Source organism: Psittacula echo, assembly GCF_963264785.1.
Source record: "Psittacula echo genome assembly, chromosome: 5".
Taxonomy (NCBI): Eukaryota; Metazoa; Chordata; class Aves; order Psittaciformes; family Psittacidae; genus Psittacula; species Psittacula echo.
The window spans coordinates 37,014,113-37,036,582 of NC_137739.1; the positions used below are offsets into that span (position 1 = coordinate 37,014,113).

At 41.7% G+C, this 22,470-nt stretch overlaps 1 protein-coding gene across 1 annotated transcript; it reads right to left on the reverse strand.

The window, feature by feature from the left end:
• Positions 1 to 218: 218 nt before the first annotated feature.
• Positions 219 to 22,218, reverse strand: TNNT3 (troponin T3, fast skeletal type; the record flags this gene model as incomplete). Its single annotated transcript, XM_080618422.1, has 9 exons — positions 219 to 267; positions 2,745 to 2,785; positions 5,698 to 5,788; positions 6,664 to 6,773; positions 6,975 to 7,088; positions 7,345 to 7,422; positions 7,743 to 7,859; positions 8,635 to 8,680; positions 22,097 to 22,218. 9 exons carry the CDS (start codon positions 22,216 to 22,218, stop codon positions 219 to 221), a joined length of 768 nt encoding a protein of 255 aa, XP_080474548.1.
• Positions 22,219 to 22,470: the final 252 nt, after the last annotated feature.

Sequence of the window (22,470 nt, forward strand, 5' to 3'; positions counted from 1 at the left end):
CATTTCAGTTCCACAGAGAACCTGCTTCCTTTTGACCGAGGAAGCCGACAGACCCCTCCAGGAAGAAAAAGAAGAAAAGCAGCAGCAATAGCCAATGCAGGCTGATGTTGTGATTTTTTGATAGCGTTGATGCGTAGGAATACAAGTAATTGGTGAAGGAAGAAAGAGGAGACCAGCAGGGTTTTGGCACTCCACTAAGGGCCATCCTGCCTGGTTCTTTATTTCCAGCGCCCGCCAACCTTGCCCTTGGGTGGTCCTGCCTTCTTGCTAATGTAATACAAAAGGAAAGAAAAACATGTCAGCGTGATGGAAGTGGTGGGACTCTGTGACCACTTGTGCATTTCTGACTCTTAGATTAGGCTCGAGCGGCTTTTTGAGAACTCACATGTCGGGCACACTTGCCATAGAGCATGCCTTGAGAAAAATACTGTTGCTATTGTGGAAGAGACACCTCCTCAGGCTTTCAGTGAAAGGCCAGGTTGTGCATGCCTGAAAGAGGTGAACCCTTCCAGATTCCTGCATTATCACGAGAGAAGTCTATGTGGTCTCAAAACTAAATGGCAGGACTATCCAGCCACAGACTTGATGTGTCCTGAATTCAAATCTGCTAGTTTAGGATTTAGTGCTTTTTCTGGATAAAATTTCCTCATTATCAGGAAGCTCTGGACAAATTTCCCAGATGCTCTGGTCATCTAGTAGTAGAGGCAAAAAGCCAAGCAATAATTTAAATATGACTAAGAATTGCTTTGCTCTGGTAAAGGCAGAGTGGCTTCTTCCTTATATGATGAGAGCAAGAACCTCCAAAGCAGTCCAAACAACTTTTTAGGCCTCCCCTCATATCAATGTCCCCATCTTGCTCATGACGTGTGTGGGATCAGTCCAGCTACGCTCCCCACACAAAGCACCTGGGGCAAACTCTCCATATAGTACCTTCCTGCACACAGAAGAACAATCCTACATGCAAGCCACTTACCTTCTGACCAAGAAGCAGGCATGCCTGGAGTCAAAGAGGTGCCAGGCGTGAAGTTAGTTGGGTTAGATTCTGCACTGGCTCCCATGGGCAGCACCTTGGCTTTTGGGGCTCAGCACATCACCAAACCTTTCCGTCTCACACACATGGTGATGAGGCTGCTTCTTGAACTGAAGCTCATGCAAACTGGGGCAGCTCTTTGACACGGCAGAGCAAGGGGTTGGAGCACAAGGTGATAGGGCCTTGCTATCAACAGAGAGGCCTTCTTCAAAACCACTCCTTCCTCCAGGAAGCAGAAAAAAGATATGGACAACACATCTGGGGAGATTTTTGTGGGCCTGCCCCATGAATTGGTTCAAGAGCACTAGCCATATTTACAGAAGGATGTGGCACAGTGACACAGACATACATATAGTGGATACTTTACCTTTTGACTAAGTTAGACTCGGTCTATTTGAAAAATTGACCTTTTACATGACAGAGAGCAGAGTATTTTCTGCTTCTCTTAAATTCATCTCAGTGTCCCATTTGCCAGCCTTTTTGCAGGTTCAAAACCCAGTATAGACTTGCGTAGCTCCTCAAATGAAGGCAGAGTCCTTTTATCTCCACAGGCACCTGTGATGTTTGATGTTATGCCTAACCTTTTAGAGTGTGCTTAAGGAGACTTAATAAAGTCTGAAGCAAAGGATCACTTGATCCTCGTATAACATATTCAGCAGGTGCTGCTTTGGAATGATACCATCTAGTGTGGATACAAATTTAAGTACACAGAAATCTCACGAGCTGTGGGCTTCTCAGCACAACCTTTTCAAATTACGTCCTAAGAGAATATCATGTCTTTCAGGGGAATAAGCATACAGTAATGGTACAGCCTGTTGTGCATGGTGTGATAGTGCCCCTCAGAAGAGCAGCAGCACCCAGACAAACCATGATATCCTTCTGCAGCTGCACATTCTGGTGAAGTTTATCAGCCTACAGCTGTTTACAGAAAATAACACGGGAAGGTCAAGCTGTATGTTTGGCATCTACAGACAACTGAGGCCCCAGCCTTACATTCATCTGATAAGCCAGGGGGGCTTGGGGAAGTGGGAATGCAATGTCTGGTCACACCTATCATCCAAAGATGTCACCAAATACCACCACTTCATTCCTGACATGACTTTTCTAAGATGATACAGAAGCACAGTGAAGATCACTGGAGAGCTCTCTTCTCTTGTTTCCCTGCGGTTCCTTCTCTGTGTCTGTTAGTTTTCTACACCCCTAGCCTTGAGGCTTGGTCTAGCCCTGGTCTCTTGTAAGTCCACTCTAAAATAGTTACAGATACACAACTCAAAAATCTAATGAAATAGAAGTCTTGTGAGGGAGGAAAGTGAGGGAAAGATGATGAGTGACAAGAACACACAACAGTAATCCCATTATGTTAGTCTTGTTACACACCATTCCTTATAATCTTAGCAACCACTTGTTTACCCTTTGTAAACAAAGGTTGTATTCCCTCAAGTATTCAAAGCACCTCAGTCAGGTGTTTGAAAACCCCAGCAATAAGCAGATGGAAATCTTGCAGACATGGTGTGAAGAAACATTATTTTTCTTGTTAGCTGTTACATTCACTTCAGTTTCCCCTTCATTTTCTCAATGTGAGGCAGGATGGTAGTTGCCCTTCCATCTCTAGCCTCATTTCACTGCAGTAAGAAAATGTTGGTGTTGAAGCTGAAGCGACTACTTTGAACACTGAGAAGATATGCCCAAGCCAGGAAGCTTGGAAGGTACTTACTGCTTCTGAGCCTGATCGATCCGGTTCCTGAGGGTGACAATCTGCAAACAACATACATGACCAGGGTTTTTAGAGATAAGGAAACCTTGTTCCATCATGGAGAGGGGAGTTTTACCTGCTGAAATGCTGGAAACAGGTGGCTGAGGTAGAGATTAATATTTCCTTGGAAATAAAAGCTCACCCTTGCTTCAAGGAGAGAATGTTGCTCCTTGGCAATAAATCTGCAAGCCAAGTTGATGCGTCCAGGGAAAGAGGAACTAGAGTTTTATAACCCTTTTAGAAGAGTTCTGACATATGCACATTAATCTCCTATGAACTCATATGTCAAACTGCAGGCAAGCAAACTGGAATGAGTGTCACCCTGACCAGCTGGAAAGCTCCTGGATGGCTCCATCACCTTACCTTCTCACTGTTCTCCTACTCCTACACAAAGAGCTTATCACTGAAGTGATTTTTGGATGGAGACCTCAAGAATGAAAGATAGATTTCAGTTACCAACTTCCCAGCAGCTCATTTAATAAGAAAAGATGACTTTTAAAGGGTCTGAAGAAGAAAATATTCAAGAAGAGCTTCAGCAACCACAAAGGAAAAGGTTGAAGTGGGGGCTCTGAAGACCTTCCCCAGATCTGTTGATCTCTGGAAGCCACTAGAGAGTCTGTCCTACAAGATGGAACATCTCTTAGTTTAGCCATGAGTAAATTTCATATTTCAGCCTGATGCATGGGAAAGTAAACACCTGCCTTGCACAGGAAGAACACCTTGTGGTCTGACTTACCACCTCAGTCCTGGCCCCTAGCCTTGGACTCACTACTGAAAATCCTAGGACTGTCCCAGTGGAGGTACTGGAAAAGCCCACAAGAACTAGGGTATGATAGAGAGCTGTCTTTTGCCCCTTAAACTTCTCATTTGTAACAGAGTCAGGGTTCTGCCTAGCTTTCCTGGGGTAGAAAAATGCACTTGCCAAGACATATGCTTTGTTTCTGCTTTTGGCTCTACAAGTCCAAGAACTGATGACCCAAAATTTGAGTATTTAAAGTGATACTTGACATTCTCAAGTCCAAAACAAGTAAAAACAAAAGTCATACATTCCAGTTGGCCTAACATCCAGTCTTTCATGGCTCGTGTCTTTCCGTGACAAACAGAAACAAAGTAAGAGACCGAAACATTACCGGCAACAAGACAAGACAAGGAATGAAGGATCAGCATATCACCTGCTTTTGTACTTACTCGTGAAAGTTTTAATATCTGCTGCAGTGGCTGAAATTATTGTTTGCAACCAAGTTTTTCTCCCAAGTGTGGAGGAGGACCAGCTGTCGCCAGTTTGACCCAAGGACTTAAGACTTACCTTCAGTGATAACTTTGTGATAGTGACTATAACACTAACTCTCCAATGAAGCACCAAAGAGCAACAGGCACTAGAGCTAAAGAACAGCTCCGCTCCTGTGTGTCCCAATTCCTTCCTTTGTCTCTCCCTTGTATACTTGCTTGTATCTCTTTCATTCCCTTTGCTGTTCTCACTTATCTTTATCCTCACTTTTTTTCCCCTGCCATTGTCTTCCCTTTGTTTTTCTCCCACTTCTTTTTCTCTCAACTCAGCTTTGCATTTTCCTTCTACTTTGCTCATTCTTTGTACCTTCTCCCCTTGCTTTTCAACAGCAGCCACCCATCTTTTTGTTTATGCAGAGGCTTCATTACCATAGCATGTAAATATCCCCTGGCATTGCTTTAATTCCTGTTTTTCCACACCCAATTGACTGTTACCAGTATTTTGGATCTGTATAAGCATGTGCCACAAGGTGGAAAATCCTTCCAAAGCCCATACCATTCTTTTCTGTGAAGTCCAAGCTATTATACACACATCCCTAAGCCTCTGCGTGTATCTCTATGCAGGTACATCAGGGTGATTCCCCCATGCACGCAATACCAGAGGTTTGGATAGGGTATTATTTTAGAGGTGGTCTGAGTGGGTTGCACACTCTGTTCTTTAGCCACATCCTTGTTGGACCCTGACTCTTTTCTTGAATCACCACTTCATCTCTTTTCAATGAATGGAAGGGGAGAGAAAAAGGAAGGGAGAGACACAAGATCCAGTTTTCTCTTTTCTCTCTGCGCTTGAAGCCAAGCACCAGTTTCTGCCTGGCACCGGGCCTCTGACCATGCGGCAGGCTCATGCATTTGGTAGCCTTTGCTGCTGCAATTACACAGGCAAGTTCATTGTACTTACAATTTGGAAAGCTCCTGCAGCCTGCAACGCATTGTTAAAAGCTAAGAGAGATTGAGATAGTTACAATGGTGTTGTTCATTCCCTGTCAGTATGTGTCTGTGTGATTGGGAATTAAAAGGAGAGTGAGGCTGAGATCCAGTAGGATTTCTCAGCCACTGAATCCTGATGTAGGTGAGTGCAGCCCTGTCCTGTGACTGTGAATGAAACACATCCACTTTCTGTTACCATATGACACTTCAGCCAGATGCTCCTGTCTGGAGACAGTTTTCAGTGACTCCAGAGAGCTCAGTCCACAGGGAATCTGTCTGGGATGGGAATAAAACTTACAACATTCAAATGTGAAAGCAAAGATGGATTTAAAAATATTACTTTGCAATAGGGATGAGTGACTTGAAAGTCACTGATTTTCAGGCCACTGTTACCAATAGATAAACAAGAATGAACAAGATATGTTTGAGCAGAGAATGGGGAGTCCATTTTCTATTGGGATTGCCTTTGCATGGGGCACTGAAAACCTTGAGAGTGATTTATTCAATTTTAGCCTAAAATGTGAAATCCAGACCAAGTATGTATGTGAGGGGAATGCAGTTCCGGGTGTCTTGCTGCTTAAATACTGCAAAGGGGCATTGGAGACCCAAATGATGTCACCGGATGGCTTTTGCCAGAGGAGTCACAGAAATTTTTACATTTTGGACCCAGAGCCATTAGCAAAATGGCTTCTCAACTCACCTCATATTTTTTCCTCTTGATCTGTTCCGTAAAGTCATATTTTTCAGTCTCCAGCTGGTATAACCAGTCCCACAGTTCCTTAGCCTTGTCCCTGTGTGTTTATGGGGAAAGGAAGATGGGAAAAATCCATCACATCATATATTTTCTATGGTTTTTATGACACTAGTAATGAGGATTTTTTGGTTTTATTCAATGTAGTTCACATATCTTTCTGCAAACCCTTTCCATTTCTGAAAGCTACTCACTGTTTTCACAGTCACATTTTTCTCACTTTCTCACCTTTTACACTTGCACTCTTGCATGAGTAACACACTAACATATTTCCTATAGATTTAATTTCCTCTATAACTCTTAATGAAAGAGAAGAGTCCACATAGATCAGATGGAAAGGAAGGAGGACTGTAAAGGCCACTCAGATGAGCAGAGCAGCTGCCATTGTTCAATCTCATCTGTTTCAGGGCTGAGGTAAGCCAGCCTCATCTTCAGATATGTGTAAACTTCAATGTGTGTAGTTCAGACTGTCACCAGATGACTGCTCTGTCTGTACCAGAGCAATCAGCTCCCAAGCCTCCAGCCTTAGTGGACATATGTACTCATATCTTAGCAGCAATAATTGCCCCCTGGGAATGCTGCAGGTACCAATCTATACATTTGTTTCAACTAAACTCAGAACTGGTTTTAAAGTTTGGACCTAGTTGCATAAATGACTAATTCTAATTAGCAGGAGAGGCTAACTGAGCTAGACCAGGAGCATCACTAGTTGGCTACCAAACCATTTCAGCAATTCCCCACATCTCTGTTTCCCCACCATTCTCCAGATCAAGGAAGAGCAAAACTTAACATTGTTCCTGATGAATTTCAAGGAAGACATTCTCCTCTGCATCCTCTTTTCACTAGGGAAGTCTCCACGACCATAAGACCGAATTTCAGTGCATTACATTCAGTAAGTTAGGATAAGCATGTTACCTCAGCTTGTCTTCACTAAGATGGTCAATGTTCAAGGGCTTGCGCCTCTCTGCCAGGACCTTCTTCTTTGTCTCTCTAGCTGTTTGCTTCTTTCCTCTCTTCTGATCAGCCTATTTTCAGAACATCAATTAATGTCTGCAGAAATTCAGCCCGAATGAAACAATCTCAGTGATAGAGCATGTAAGACAACGTGCTAGGGATCCAGAAGAAGGGAATTTGAGCTCTTTTGTCAAATTGTAATAAAGACTGTTCCCAGTCAACCCTGTGGTTTAACTATTCCATATTTCTTCCTCCAATCCGTGTTTTTTCACCTTAGCCAGATAGCTGCTGTATGTGGCACCCATGGAGGACAGAGCCTTTTTCTTCTTGAGATCATCCTCAGCTTTCCTCTTGGCATCTTCTTCCTCTCTCCGTGCCTTTTCCTCCTGTGGAGTGCAACACACAGAAGCAGCAAGTTACTCTAGGGGAGACTCACAGCTTCCACAGCAGCCACTTTCACTGCAGAGAATGTGATCAGGTAAGCATGTTAATGAGAATTGGCAGCTCCTGTTTCCTGCCCTTGCTTTAAGGGTGGTCATTTCTTCTTTGGACTGAGACAGGCAGAACCTGTAGGTTTTTCTGTCTCTAGAGGTCACTTTCAGTTTGATGCTGAGACAAGGAGAGAGATGCAAAGGCACTTACCGCAAGCCTTGCCTGGCGCTCCTTCTCCTTCTCAGCCCGGATTCTCTGTTGCTCTGCTCTTTCAGCTCTACGCTTCTCCTGCAAGAGGCAGTGGCAGAGGCATTGAGTCACCATTGTGGCTTTATTTACCTCCAGTATTACGCCCCACCACCTAGAGCTTTGATTTGTAGAAAGTGAGCCACCTACTCCCATGCCAGAACATGCAGAAGGGTCCCATGTGCAATTCCCAGGTGTAAAACAAGAGGCTGAGAGAGGAAACAGGTGGGGGAAGAAGCCATTTGTTGTTGACTAGAGCAGTCACTTCTGTACATGGCAATACAGCTTTCTGCCAAAGTGGACTAATGGATTCTCACCTACAGAGGATTTCTCAGTCTAGTACAGGGAAATGGCAGACTCACAATTCTCTCCTTGAGGGCAACCAGCTCTTCCTCTTCCTTTCTCCTGGCTTCAAAGTGGCTGTCAATCAAGGCTTGTAGTTCAATCAAGTCTTTGTTCTGCCTTTTCTTTTGGATGTCCTAGAAGAGCAGCAAAAATGCATTAAGTAAGCCCATATTGCTCTGTGAACATGCCCTGGACATTCCTAGCATCCTGCCTACATAGAGAAACAAAAGCAGAAAATGTCTGCAGATATCCATGGAAAACCATGGGATTAGCTTAAACAGCTGTTGATGAATGTCAGAGACAGTCAGAAGCCCAGAAGGGAACAGAATCCATATCTCCCATCACAACGTATTTTATCCCTGGCTTTGCTTAGCTACCTCCTATTTGCTTTGAGATATGAATCTTACCTAGATATGTTCCTGCATTTTTGGCAAAGCAGATATTTCTGTGGAGACTTGCAACACCAGAGTATCTATCAGCTTTCTAGAAAGGCACTTGGATCTGTGTCTATTATTGTCATTTTAGGAAGTATTTCACAGAAACAGATGTGCATGCGCCTGTTCTATTTCAATGTGCAACTTTCAGACCGTTTACAACAAGGGGACAGGGAATCTGAGATCTCCTAAAGCACTGACTTTCTCCTTCCTTCATATATTAGCTTAAAATATTCAAGGAAAACAAAAAAGAAATACATGACTTTAGCTTAATCACATTATCAACAAATCCATCCGGAGAGTTTCAGGGAGCAGAGAGTAGTCTTTCACTGAAAACAGGTGGCAAAGCATTCATGCTTTTGTCCTTGACTTTATCCTCAGCAATATCCAATACAAGATGAGTTATGCAGGTTTGCACACATGTGTATAGCTCAGGTACAGACAGACAAATACAGCCAGTTTCAAGAATACTTACATCAAAATCTACTTTCTCGCCCTCTGGTATTTTAGGAGCAGTTAGTCTGCAGAGAGCCAAAACCAAAACAAACAAAAAAAGAAAGAAAAAAAAAAAAAGAGAAGGATTTGAATCTTAAAGAACAGGCGGGTTTTTAAATAGCACATCCTGCCCTGTCCTGCCCTCAGGAATGATGTTGACAAAGAGGAATGTTGATGGAGATACAGGAGGGTGAAACAGCAAGTCAATGGAAAACTACTCCAGGACAGCACTAAGGATCATTGTACTTCCTGGAAAGTCAGGCAGGGCAGGGAGTTACCCCTAAAAATGCTTCTCATTCCCAAAGCCTATGGTCATTCCCTACCACACAGACATTGGTCCACAAGGCTGTCAGCACAGGGCTGCGCCCTCCATTCTGGGCAGCTGGCAGAGTGGGAAGAGAAGGTGCTGGGGCCCAGAATCAGAAGGTCCATAGGAAACCTTAGTTAAACTCAGGTCATCCCACCCAGCATTTGCAACCCTTCCTACTGTCAGCAGTCCTGGATAGATGGGTATTTTCCCAGCCATGGCCTCTCACAGAAGATTTACTGTTGTGTCACCTACTGTGGGACTGCTGTATCTTGGTCAGTTCATGAGTCCTCTGACTCTGTCAAGAGCTGGTCTCAAGACCCTGGCTGGTTACTGCTGCTAAGGCATCCTCTGGCTGAAGCAGACATCCTGGAAGGGCATGCAGCAACAGGTGGGTGTTGCACAAGAGAGGTTTGGATAAAGGCTTCTAGTGGCCATTTGCCTAATAGGCAATCTAAGGGCTTCTGCTAGATAAGAAAAATGATTCCAAGGTTTTGAAACTCCCTGCCCCATATACTTACTTTATTCTAGGCCTCTCCTCTGTATTTGGAAACATGGCCCAAAACAGGAAGGGAAAAAGAGGGAGAACAATTAGAACAACAGAGATCACACCAGCTGCTAAAGTTAAAAGGAGGGAAGGGAAATTTAATCTTAGGGGAAACATCCCAGAGAAACTGGTTAAATCTCAAGCACTTCCAAAAGAAATACGCACACTCATATACCCCTTTTGCTAGGAGTGAATCTGTTTTTACCCTTGAAACAGAATTTGGCAGAAAAGAATCAAGAGACTGTATAAAAGTCCCAAACATAGGATCTGGAAAGCAATGGTTTCATGTAAATATAAAATTATTTTTCTCAAACCACCCTGACCAAAGCTCTAAGGAGGACAGCTGGGATGGAGCATAGAAGAAAAGGTTGCCTTTTCCAAATCAGCACTTCTTTTGCTAACGTCAACCTGAATTAACAGTTGTGCCAATAATAACTAGGCTCTCACAGTTTTGATCAAGTGCCTTACTTGTAGGCCGGGAGGGAAAAAGCGTCATGACACACATTTTCCCCAGGTTCATTGACTCCCAGGATAGCTTAGGGCACACGTCCCTGAGGTACGTTGGTGCCATAGGGATGTTGCTTATTTTTCTGCACTGTGCGGTACTCCTCAAATCCAGCTTAGAAAGGCCATCCTCTCTTAGCAAGCATCCTCTCCTACTGAGGTACATGCAAAATTCCCATAGGCATTAATGGGAATGATCATTGCATCTCCAAGAGGTATAATGCCCTGATAAGTGGGCTAAACCATCAAAGAGACTGTCAGCTTGGGCCCTCTGGCAGTCAGAAGTCTTCCCCTGCAAAAAATGACCTTTCCCTGGCTCTCAGAAATGTGCTGTCTTACAAGTTACTTCCTTAACATTTGTGCTGTGATCAATTCCCCTCCCTACTATGCTTTTTAAACTTTAGTTATTAACTCCAGTGTAATGCCAGTAAGTTTAGCACTGTTATTCTCACAAACAGAAGTAAATTAAACCTGTGTGTTTATTCTGGCTCAGTCTCACAGGGACGCAGGTTGACTTTCATAATCACACACTATGTTTGAACTTTCAGGATGCTGCTGAATCCTACAATACAAGACTCTCTCTGTGTTGGTTCAGTGGGAGGAACTGAGGTAAAAAGCTCACTGCCTATTGAATCTGGTAAAAAAAAAAAAAAACCAACCCAGCAGCTTTTTAAAGTAAAAGTAAAAGCAGCCTCCCCCAGAAGTGGGTACATGAGCCCTGCTATCCATATCATGATACAGAAGGCTATATCTTTCAAATGTTTATTTGCATTGAGCTATTTCGGGATTGATGGAGGAAATTGGGAATAGCAAATGGAACAGAGTAGGATAAAGTAAAAGGAAACATTGTAGGAAAAAATAGCAAAAACTGATATTGGAAAATATTTGGTGGAGACCTCAGTTATAAGGATGTTAGATAATAAAAAATTAGAAAGTGCCTGGAAATGAGTTATTGGGATAATTAAGAGAAAAGATTTTAGAGGTGCTTAAAAGAGATCAGAACCCAACCTTTACTTTCTTTCACACTTTCCCACACCAGTTTCAGTAATGAAATTTGGGGGGTAGGCTTTCCTCATTTACTGCAAGATCACTGCCTACCAGAACAGATCTCAGTTGAGGCCTTTAGATGCTAGAGCAATGCTAATGAAATAAACAACATGTAATTAAAAGAATGGTGTAGACCACTCATATAAAGGAAGTCACAAACCACTCCTGAAAAAAGAATACCTTTAGCCAACAGCATACTTGTATATTTCTCCAGTTATTTTTTAAATTGTTTTGCTTTTAAATAGCCAATGAGCTTCTTAACACATTAGTTTAGTTGTTTTCTATCTGGAGAAAGGAAAATTAATCACAATTAACCAGTCTATCAGGGATGTTATTCACACAGGATTCCCTTCCTTTATGATATACCCAGATAATTTTCATAAACATTGCTGTTTAAATTAAGGCTGCCAGTTAGTTGCACTTCAGAGAGAGGGGGAGAAAAAATAGACAGGAAATGGCTGGGTTTGTTTGTTGACCTTGGTTGCCAGGATCAACACCTGTCTGGCAATAACTGTGTGAATTTAGTTTCAGCTGCCACCAAATCAGTATTCTGAGCTTAATTAAACCAACAAACAATTGTAAAAATAAAAAGAAAAATTAAAGTTAGTTGTTCTTGAAATAAGAAATTGTAGTTAGAATATTTAAAGGGACCTCCAGAAAACCAGAAAAGGGGACAACAAAGAAATAGAAGCCATTATTAAAAAATCAAGAGCAATAAATCTGTCCATTGCAGTGCATGACCCAGCATCGGTCCATACTGTATGCACCAAAAGCAGCTCAGGGATGTGATTTATTTTGAAATGCCCCTTCTTTCAAGACACTGGGTCAAGGAACTGAGCCAAAAATTGTTGACAAGCAGGAATTGTCATCGCAAACTCCTGTTCCTGTGGTGGATTTTGACTGACATTTCGGTCATTCTACTGATGAACCATGGGGCTGTGACAAAATCCCCACATACAACCCTGCCAAAAGAAGGCAAGAGCCACTGGAAATCCAAGTACATTGCCCTGGTGATTAGAGAGTCTCTGAGTTTCTGGTTTCCAAAAGGGTTAGCTCAGGAAGAGTACACACCACCATAAATACAATCTTGGTTTCTCCTGCCCTATCTATGAAATATTCACATGGTGCTCCCCTTTTCTGTGAATCCATCTGAACTGCCTTTGCTTTGTTCAGAAATCCCTAAACACCCTCCCTTAATCCCACTTCTCAGAAGTAACATATCTAACTCACACTGTGTCCTTGGGGGAGAGCGGAAAAATCAATATGCTATTAAAAATAAAAGGAAGGAAAGAAAGAGAAAAAGAAGGAGAGAAAGGGGCTCAGAAAAGGTCCTCGGGGTATTTCCTTAAGTAAGAAAAAAGCCTGAAAAATGAGAAAGAAAAATAAAAAAGAAATGAACAAAAGAAAAAATCTACAAAAAACAAAGCAAAACAAAACAAAACAAAAAAAAAAAGAAAACCCACCAAAACAAAACAAAACAAAACCAGGAAACAAGAAAATGCAGAGTAGTTTGAAGTGGCGATAGGCTTTGTCTTTCAAAACAGCTGGCCAGGTGTTGTAGGGGTTGGTGCAGTCAGAACACAGCCAAGCTACTTCAAAGTAAAGGCCTGTAAAAGTCTGTGACCATCTTTCTATATATTTAAACTGGTTTTGAATTTGGTCCAGAGGTTCTCAGTTTTCTTGCCCACCTACAAGAGCAAAACTGACTTTGCAAACATTTAGATTTGGTCTTTTCACATGAGTCCTGTCCCCACCCATGTGCTCCAGTGCCCATTCAGCCAGGTAGTACGAACACACTCTATTATGCCCATGGCCTGCCCCACCAGTCTGAACAAATTTATTCACGTGTTTGATGTTTAGCAAAATTTTAAGTGCATGGCTGAAGCAGAAGTTTAAATATCTGTGCATTCAGGCCTGAAGACTATGACCTCCTAAAGTTTAGTGAGGAAGGCACGTCTATGCAGGGCTCATCTCCATTTTCAAGTAAGAGCTGGGATTTAAGAGTCTTTTGTGGTTTTGGATGTATAGAGAAGGTTTGCAGCTGAGAGCTATGACACAATGGGTCCTAGCTAAAAGACAAGTCCAGAGCAAGCTTCTAGAGCTTGGTTTTCACCATCTACTATCCTAATGAGCATGTACAAGCTTCTCCATACAACAGTGACACCCCTGAGAGTGGTTGGATATGCACAGTGAGCAATTCTTTGTGGCAGAGATGTTTTGGCTCAGTTCCTGAGTTCAAAATCAAGCGAGAAACAAATACAAATGTAGGAATGAGATGTTAGAAAGATGACTTTGGTGTCGTAAGACAACACTGAACTACCATCATAGTATTCGCCGCCTTCATCAGCTGTAGGTTGAAGGATAAAAGCAAAAGAGAAGAAGCACAATAGTGAATCCACGACAAGCACTGTTCTCTTAAGAGCAACTGCCCCCACTCCCTCCCTTCTATGCTGGGAACTTTGGAGATTGAACAAGAAGAAAGAAGACCTTCTTGGTGATTCAATTTGGCAAACATACAGGCCTTTTCTCCATGTTCATCCAGAGCCATCCAGAGAGACCATTTCCCTCCCATGCTCTCTTTGTTCTTGAACAAGGTCAGTGTTCTTAACACTGCTTCCCCAGCACTGAAAGAGAAAAAGGATGAGAGTCTGTAGGTGCATCACGTACCTTCTTCAGGGGCTTCTTCTGCTGGTGTCATGGTGAAAGCAGTGATGAAAGACAGGAAATAGAAAAAAAAGAAGAAACAGAAGAGGTATTTAAAGGTCTTGGAAGCCTGAGAAAGAGACCAGGGAATGCATGAAGGGAGGCTGGGGGAATAAAGGAAATAAAAACAAACAAAGGAATTAGTGAATTAAGGCAGAGAGAAAAGGTATCTGGAGAGTCTGTCGGGAGTTAAAAATGCTGTAAGGTTAAAGTAGTAGTAAGCATGGAGATTAAAGGAGAAAAGGGCTGCAAGTGATCACTGTGGTTAATATTTGTTTCTCTTGGTTTGTTCTCTTCTACCAACCCAGGACTCCTGTTTTCTCTCTCTCACACACACATACAAAAACACACACACACTTGTGTTGCAACTAGGTAGAGTAAATCAGAAGTCACGTCACATACCTGGCTCTTGAACTTCAGGTGTGAAGTGTCATGGAACAAGATGCAATGGAAAATAAGAGAATGAGAACAAGAAAACCGTTATTTCACACACCAAAAGAGCTTTTGAGACAAATGGGAGGAGGGGCAAAGAGGAAAAGGGGAGAGAGGAATGAAGTTAAGAAGTAAACCTGAAGTAAATCAAATCAATTAAATTTGAAACGGCATATAAACAGAAGTCATAGCACAGGAAAGGAATTCAGTTAGGTGAAACAGGCAGATTTATGAGAATAGCACATTGCTTAGAAAAAAATTTTGAGCATTATATGACATAAAATACAACCTGAAAGCACAGTGTACCAAGGTTTATCTTGATTTGAAATATGCACATGAACATTGTCAGCACTCTCAAACCGCAATTGGATCCATCCTTTTTTACAGTAGTGTTTCAGTCATTTGTAATAAATACAGTGTGGTTCCAAAACCTACTGAAATACCTGCTGTAACTCATCATCAGCATTCAGCTAATTTCCAAAGATGCTTGGTTCTCTTTTCTAGATCTACAACTCAGGCCATTTTCCTCCTTGAAGACAACTTTGATGTCTGTATAAATGTACTGCTATTGTTCACATCCATTTGTAATGTAGAATTACAAACAGATTATTTCATAGGAAGAAAGGGTTCTTAAAAGTCTGTGCAGGTCTACATTTCATTCTTCTGTTTTTTTGGCAAAGCAGAAATAGATCAGCAGTGAAGATTTGCAGGGCAGATTTTGCTTTTCAGCCATACATGGATCACTATTTTGCAAAGCAAGCATAAAAATAATGCAGAATCTCGCAGTATTTATATTCCCTGTATACAGTCAATAGATTAAACTCTGCCCCGAGATTTGAAACAAAGCTTTCTCATACCATTGTGCAGAATTTAACCCATTCCACATAGACGCTTTTTGCTGAGCTACTCTTTCGTAATAGCATATGGGTTCCCCTAGTGTTTAGTAAAATATGCATGTAACAGGTGAGTTTCCTCCTCCGTACTGCTGATTACATTTCACTGAGGAAAAAAACCCCAAACAAACATTAAAATAAAACAACTCCAAAGGCATGCAAGTTACAAGCTACCATTAACAGATAGGTTGCCTTGCATTCATTTTCCACACACACTGTCCCAGCAGATGAACACTGGGGAGTTTAGAAGTTAAACCACATACCTGGAGGGGGGGCTTCATTTAGTAGGAAGTGTCAGGGGAAAAAACATAGGAAAGGAAGATAAAAGAATTAGAAATAAGTTATTCAGGAAGGGATCACCTCAACCTTTGGTAAGACAGGGTTGAAGGAGTATCATTTTTGGACTAGGTTATAGGGATAAAGTGTTAACAAGAATGGAAAAGAAGAATAATTATAGTGAGGTGTGAAGCAGAGAGAAAGGGGATGCCATAGAAAAGGAAGATACAGGGAATTTGAATGTTGATGAATTGCAGCAGTTTATATCATGCAAATACATTAACAGTGGGCAATAATGGTAATACTGGTGATCTGTAAATTTGAAAGAAAATGTACCCAAGAAGAGAGTTTTAAAAGTGTGTAGTGAAACCTATGTTTCAGCTACACACATGCCCTTTTAGCTATCAGAGCAGGTATGGGGATATCAAAGATACTGAAGGAAGTACTGGTTTGGATATATCTCTACGTTTGCATGTGAAGCTCTACCATCTAAGAACCTCCACTTTCAGATTTGGAGCTTAGTCGGGGCTACACAAGGGCTTGTCTCTGCTGCAAAGGTGTAGAAACTGCTTGAGCCTGCATGCCAGGATCCTGCTGCAGGCAATACCTGCAAGTGGAAGCAGCTTGTGTTCCAGCAGCTCACGTACCTGCTCTCTGCCCTGGCAAAGTAACAGCCCTAAGAGTTTTCAGGGGCACTAAAATCACAGAATCATAGAGCAGTTAGGGTTGGAAGGAACCTTAAAGATTATCTAGTTCCATTGTTTCTTCTAAGCTTCTTAGAAGGTTACTCTTCAGCTACAAACAATAATTATACTTCCCTATGTAAATTTTAGGGATTTAAATTAGGGAAATAAATTTTAGGGAATCTTAAGAGTGGATTGATTCTTCATGACTGTTTTTCTTCAACATCTTCAAATTCCTATGTATAGGAATGCTTCAGATTAATACATAGGAATTTAGATGTCACGCATGTGCCTTTGGTTAGGTGGAAAATGTCAGCAAAGAAAAATAAAGGAATTAGAGCAAGAGCTACACAAAAGCAACAACTCTGAACAACTCTACACACCAAAGCTGTGACTTGGAATATGTGTTAGACAAAAGACAGCATGAATAAGAGAGAAACTAAATAATCAGACAGTGATATAAAAAGCTGGGACAGTCTCCCTCTGACATAAATGTTTTAAGCTTGTTATGTTTACATCTTCTTTCTAAACTTTCCTGTTTGTTATGCTTTATGTTACAGAGGGAAAAGAAAATATGGGAAGGCTATAGGTATGGCTTTATTGTTAATCAGATTACATCACTATTTGGTGTTTTGCACATATTTCAAGCTCATATGTATGTTGAAGCTTGAGACAAACACTCAAGTAGTAAGTAGCAGTCAGTAAGCAGTTCAACAAATACCAGGGAAAAGAGATACAGAGGCAGGCAAAGCAGCTGGGATGGTAGTAATGACCTGTAACTTGTGCAAAACAAGGTCAGAAAAAACTTGTGATCAGGTAACAGACAAGAACGAATATGGGTAAAAGAAGGAGAGAAGGGTGTGAAACGAGAAGTGGTGAGAACAGGAAGGAAATGGGAAGCAGCATACAGATTAATGCTGAAGTGTGAAGTCAAGTCATGCAAAAATCAATCAGATGATATCTTTCACCTCACTCACTCCAACCCTAGCTAAAGTAGTGATCTAAACTAAGAGGCTGGTCTCCGTCTGTGGACAGCAGAGTGAAATTGCTAGGATGGATAGCTGCTGAGATGTGGCTGCTTTAATAGAGCTACTCCAAATGGCACAGACTCATTCTCAAAGACAGTTCAGAGGATGCTGCAAGTTCAGTTTCTGCTTTTCCAAATAATAAACATTGTAACGTTCCTGTGTGCAGTGTGAGGATTGCTGAGTCCAGTTGTAAATCCATTGTAAGTCCATAATGTAAATCCATTACAGTTTATACATTGAGATATGTGTTTACAAAGATTTTGTTATGGTTTTCATGCAACAGTTAGCTCTTATCCTCATTATTACGCATCACATAGCAGAGGAAATTATTACTGGTGGAAGGTGTAAGGAAGCTGCCAGTTACGGTTTATCATTAATATTTGATTTTTGTCTTTTTTCTTCCACCATCTTTGAATTCCTGAGTATAATATTAGAGTTACTGGTATCATTTTCCAATAGAAATCATAGTTTCAATTAAATTTCATTATTTCAAAGCTCATGTAGATTTAGCTAAGATTTTGGTTAAAAAACAGAAACAGTTTCATAACCATAAAAGTTTTCACAGATATTAGCATCTCTAGAACAAAATCTTTCCATTTTTTGCCTGGTGACAATCTCTCATTCCAGATTTATTCTTGCATTACACTACATATACCCCACATTATCCATGAAGTAGTGCTTCAGAAGCATCTAAGATAGAATTTTCATTTCAGAATTTGGAAGTATTCCATAAAGGAAAGAGGGGGGAGGGAAGTTGGAACAAAATGTTTTGTTTTGACAAAATAAAAAAAATAATAATTTTGAATAGCTGCCAAACGTGGCATTCCTCCTTTTTTTTTTTTTTTTTTTTTTGCTGCTGTTGTTTGAAAAGTTTTCGTTTTGTCCCAATTCAGAACATTACCCAATTGTGAAATTGCCAAGCACAATTGAATTACCAGCACACAATAACCCTTCAGATTGATGCAGAGGAATTCAGAAGTCACATACCTGGTTCATGGACTTCTTTAAGAGGGAAGTAGCAGGGAAGGAAATGCAAAGAAAGATAAGAGAATTAGAGCAAGAAACAAAGGATGATTAAAAAACACCTTACACTTTTTTTAGCCAGGGTGGAAGGATTAAAGGGATAGAAAAACATTAATAAAATTAAAAGAAGAATTGAGGGCAAATAGGGATATCAATTAGAAAGGCATGGAGAGGAAGGACAAGGGGATGTTGGGAGATAAAAGATACAGATGACTAACATATATTCATAATGTTATAAATCAAGTACCATTGGTAGCCTGTGTTTGACATAAATATTTACTTGTATTTAAATCCAGTCCACGACCCATAGGTTTGAATGTGCAAAATGTGTATAGACAACCTGTTCTTATTCATGTGCATACAAATCCCAGCCTCTGCGGAAATCAATGGGCTCAGAGGAGCTCGCATTGATTTCCTTAGTGCCCAGGATTTCACCACTGGTGTGTAGCACCGTTCAATGTGGGAAGGTAAGTACAAGTATGTTACTGCTCTCTGACCTGCAGGACAAAGTCTCTGATGAAAGCCTAGCTGGACATGCAGAGAGGGGAGGCAGAAGGACAGTTGGAAGTTAAAGGGTTTGGACACGGTAAATGGGATCGGGCTGGCAGGCTGATGCTTTCATAAGTATGACTTATTACTTTGCTGATCACACAGACTGCCATACCAGATCTGGACTTCAATTCACATTATAAAATCAAGCAGCAATGCAACCCTGCTACACCTGGTTTTGCATAATGCACATTAACAGAGAAAAATACCAATATTTATGGCAAAAGCATGCAACTACATTTTTGTTCTGAATTGGCATTTTCTGCAAATATGCTACAACTAAAATGATTGCACTCAATCTAATTCTTAGCCAAACAGAAAAACTAGGTATGCCTTGGTGTCACTTGTTGCTCGTGACTTCAGATGTGTCTCCACATCTGCATACATTGCTGCAAAAGTGGGTTTTGTCACTGTGCGGGGGGGGGGACAGGAGGAAGAGGTGTGCGCAACCAAGGGATGTAGCATTGCCACAGGGCGCGCCTGTCCCACCTCCAGCCCTGGTGCATGGTGGAGAGGAAGTAGTTTCAGGAACCCTATCCCCATACCAACTGGTATCTGTACTGATAGCCTGGTTAGAGACATCAGAGCGCTGGGGAATATACACACAATGCCCAGCTTGTGCCTCGGGCATTGTTTCCAGAGCAGTGGTTAATACTTATTATTCATCATGCCTTTTATCCTACGAGTGTGAAGCAGCTGTCAGCAAGCGTGCAGAGGATATTTTTGCATCCTCTTCTCTTCAACCACCTCCAGACAGAAACAGAGGAATTTGCAAGTCATGACACATATCTTCCTCATGAGCTTTAGTGGGTGGGAAGAGTCACAGAGCAAGATGCAAAGGAAGACAAGAGTGTTAGAAATGTCAGAACAACTTTTCACTCGTACGAAATGGAGGGGGAGGAAAAGCCTAAGAATATATTGCAAGGAAATAAGATAATATGGGTATGAAAGGCACTACTGGAATAAGGGGGCAAGTGGTCTGAGAAATTAAAGCTGATTTAAGTGGCCATATCAGATGACATTTGTCTTATATGCACATCCCGCAATCCTGCATGAAGCCCAGAGCAGCATGCTGTTTCATAACCCTGGTGCTTGCCCAGATGGATTTACAGCCTGAAGCCATCAGGTTTTTAGTGGCACATGGCTGCACATACAGCCATGTATACTCAACCACAGTGAAACAATGGTCAAGAAACTCCATTGCATGAAGAAAAAAACTGTCTTCAATCATTTGCAAAGCTAAAGTATCAAAATTATCACCAGTTGCTTTGTATAACAGAGTTAAAGCTGAAAGAAGGGGCAGGTGGAAGGGCTATCGTAAGAACATCAGCCCAGCAAAGGAGAACAAATCCTCAACGCATCTGCAGTGTCAGGAGCTGCTGTAGCAGCAGACCAATCGTGGGCAAATCTGCACATCATCCAGAGATCTGACCCACCCCAAACAGTCCAAAATAAGCCACCTAGTTTGGCCCAGTCAGTCTCAGAGTGAAGGCTTTTCCACCTTCAATCTTTAAGAGGTTTACATTTTGCAGCAGTTTCCATACTTCTCTATTTTTCATGCAACAATTACCACATAGCATTGCCAGCCAGTGCATTCAGTGTTAAAACAGAACATGAAGGAAAGGCGTACAACAAACAAAATAAGTTTTATTCTATATTAATATGACTATCTTTATCTCCTGTTTCCTTTTACCATCTTATGGCTTATTGGCTAAACCAGAGCTTACTCTGAAAGATGTGAATTCAGGAGTGATGTCACATACCTTCCTCCTGAGCTTCTTTAAGTGGGAAGAGCCACAAGGCAGGATGCAAAGGAACATTAGGAGAAATACGTTATTACATGAACCGATATTACACAGGCTGAAAACCCTGTTAAGGCAGAGGGACAAGTTCTATCCCAGTAAATGATGCACTAATGGCCAGGAGAGGAGGGAATTTGAGGCACATGAGGTTGGGAAACAACTTGAGCATGTGAAGAGAAGAGGCAAAAACATATCGGAGAGGGAAAATCTCACAGTAAGCTCAAATATCACATGCTGAAATTTCTCTCTAGTCGTAGTTTTAGAGGAACAACCTCCTGCCACTGCCAGGATGGGCTTTATGGCAAGCTCTGCACAGAGCAGGAGGGATAGAGAGGCTGCATTACCACCTAGCTAACATCTGTCAGACCTTGCCCTCAATGAGACCATCCCTGGTTGTTAGCCTGTGGCAGAGCTGGTCACAGAGGAGAAGTGGAAAGGAAAGACAACAGGAGGGATAAGGCAAATTAACAGAGTTCTGCTTCTCTTGTACCACCCTTGAATCCCCACCACCACCAAGGAGATGGCAGGGAGCAATTCAGAAGCTGATGGCACGTACCTGCTTCTTGAGCTTCATAAGGTGGGACATGACAGGGAGCAAGAGCAATGAGATGGAAAACAAGAACAGTTAGATTAAAGAGTGTATGAGTGCAACAAGGGGTCTAAAAATAAACCACACAGGGTATGGAATAGAGGAATAGAGGAGGAGATGAAATGGAGACAGGCAAGCAAAGCTCGCACAGGTAAAGAAATGTAAAACCTTCACGATCTAGATGCCGTAAAAACCCTGCAAACTGCTCAGGGTCGGTCTTCCATGGCATTATAAACAAGTTTACCCTTTATTCAAATATGCCTATGGCTCAAAGCTTTGCAAATGCAGAACCAACACACCCTTTGGCTCCTCATACCTGGAGCACCACATGCTGAACCTGTCAAATGCAAAGGGTGGGTTTTTGTTCCAGCCCTTCTTCTGCCCTCTCTGTCCCACCTTGCAAATGCTTCATGCAATGTAGGGAGCCAGCTGGGGTTGCTTGCCAGCATCTATATAGATACAATTAATAAGACCTGCATTCTACAGGATTATTATTTATGTTATAAATAATATTATATATATAATGATATATTATAGTCTATAAACTTATAATATATACAATGCACTATATATAATATTACATATAATAGCATATGTACTATGTGACATATGGCTACACACATACCTTACCACAGATGGATTTTGATTTCAAAATCCATCCAATCATTATCTGCCAAGCTACATACGAGAAACCAGTCGACACCTGATAGAAACCTCTCTAGGCAGACCTCAGTTATTCCACAATGGGCATTACCAGCACCCAGGGCTATAAATCAGCCTTGGAATCTGCTATGGCTTGGATGAAGGGATGGTATCTGCATTTCCTCCGCTGTTCCCTCCCCAAAACCAGAGCAGGGATGTCCGCACAGATATGCTCCGCAAGGATACAGGGCACCCTCAGTGAAGCTTCTGCAAGGGACAAAAAAAGCCCTCTGCCTGCAGGTCATCTGTCACGGCATCTTTGTCTTGCTTTCTTCTACCACCTTGCAAAATCAAGGCATACATCGGCACTGAGCCCTGCTGCAGGAAAGACCGGGGGCTGAGAAGCGTTTCACATACCTTCTTCTTGAACCTCTTCTGCAGATAGGAAAAGTCACACAGCAAAGGGAATGGGAGAAGAAAATTAAAACAAGAAATAACTTATTGGAACATTCTTGAGGTTTGCGAGGCTCCCAGGCCATTATGGTTAAGAATACACAGTGATGGGATTACAGGGTGAGAGAGAACGAAAAATAATATTTTTATGGGCATGTGATGGGGTTATAAATGTTACTGAAATATGGGAACATGACCACAAATGAAAACCACATTAAAAAAGGCATTTGCTATTTTATTCTTTATTAGAGCTGGCTAAAATTTCCTAAAACTGACTTTTGGTGAATTTGTAATCAAAACCAAAATTTCTGTATTTCTTCTAGTTTGGTTTTTTTTTT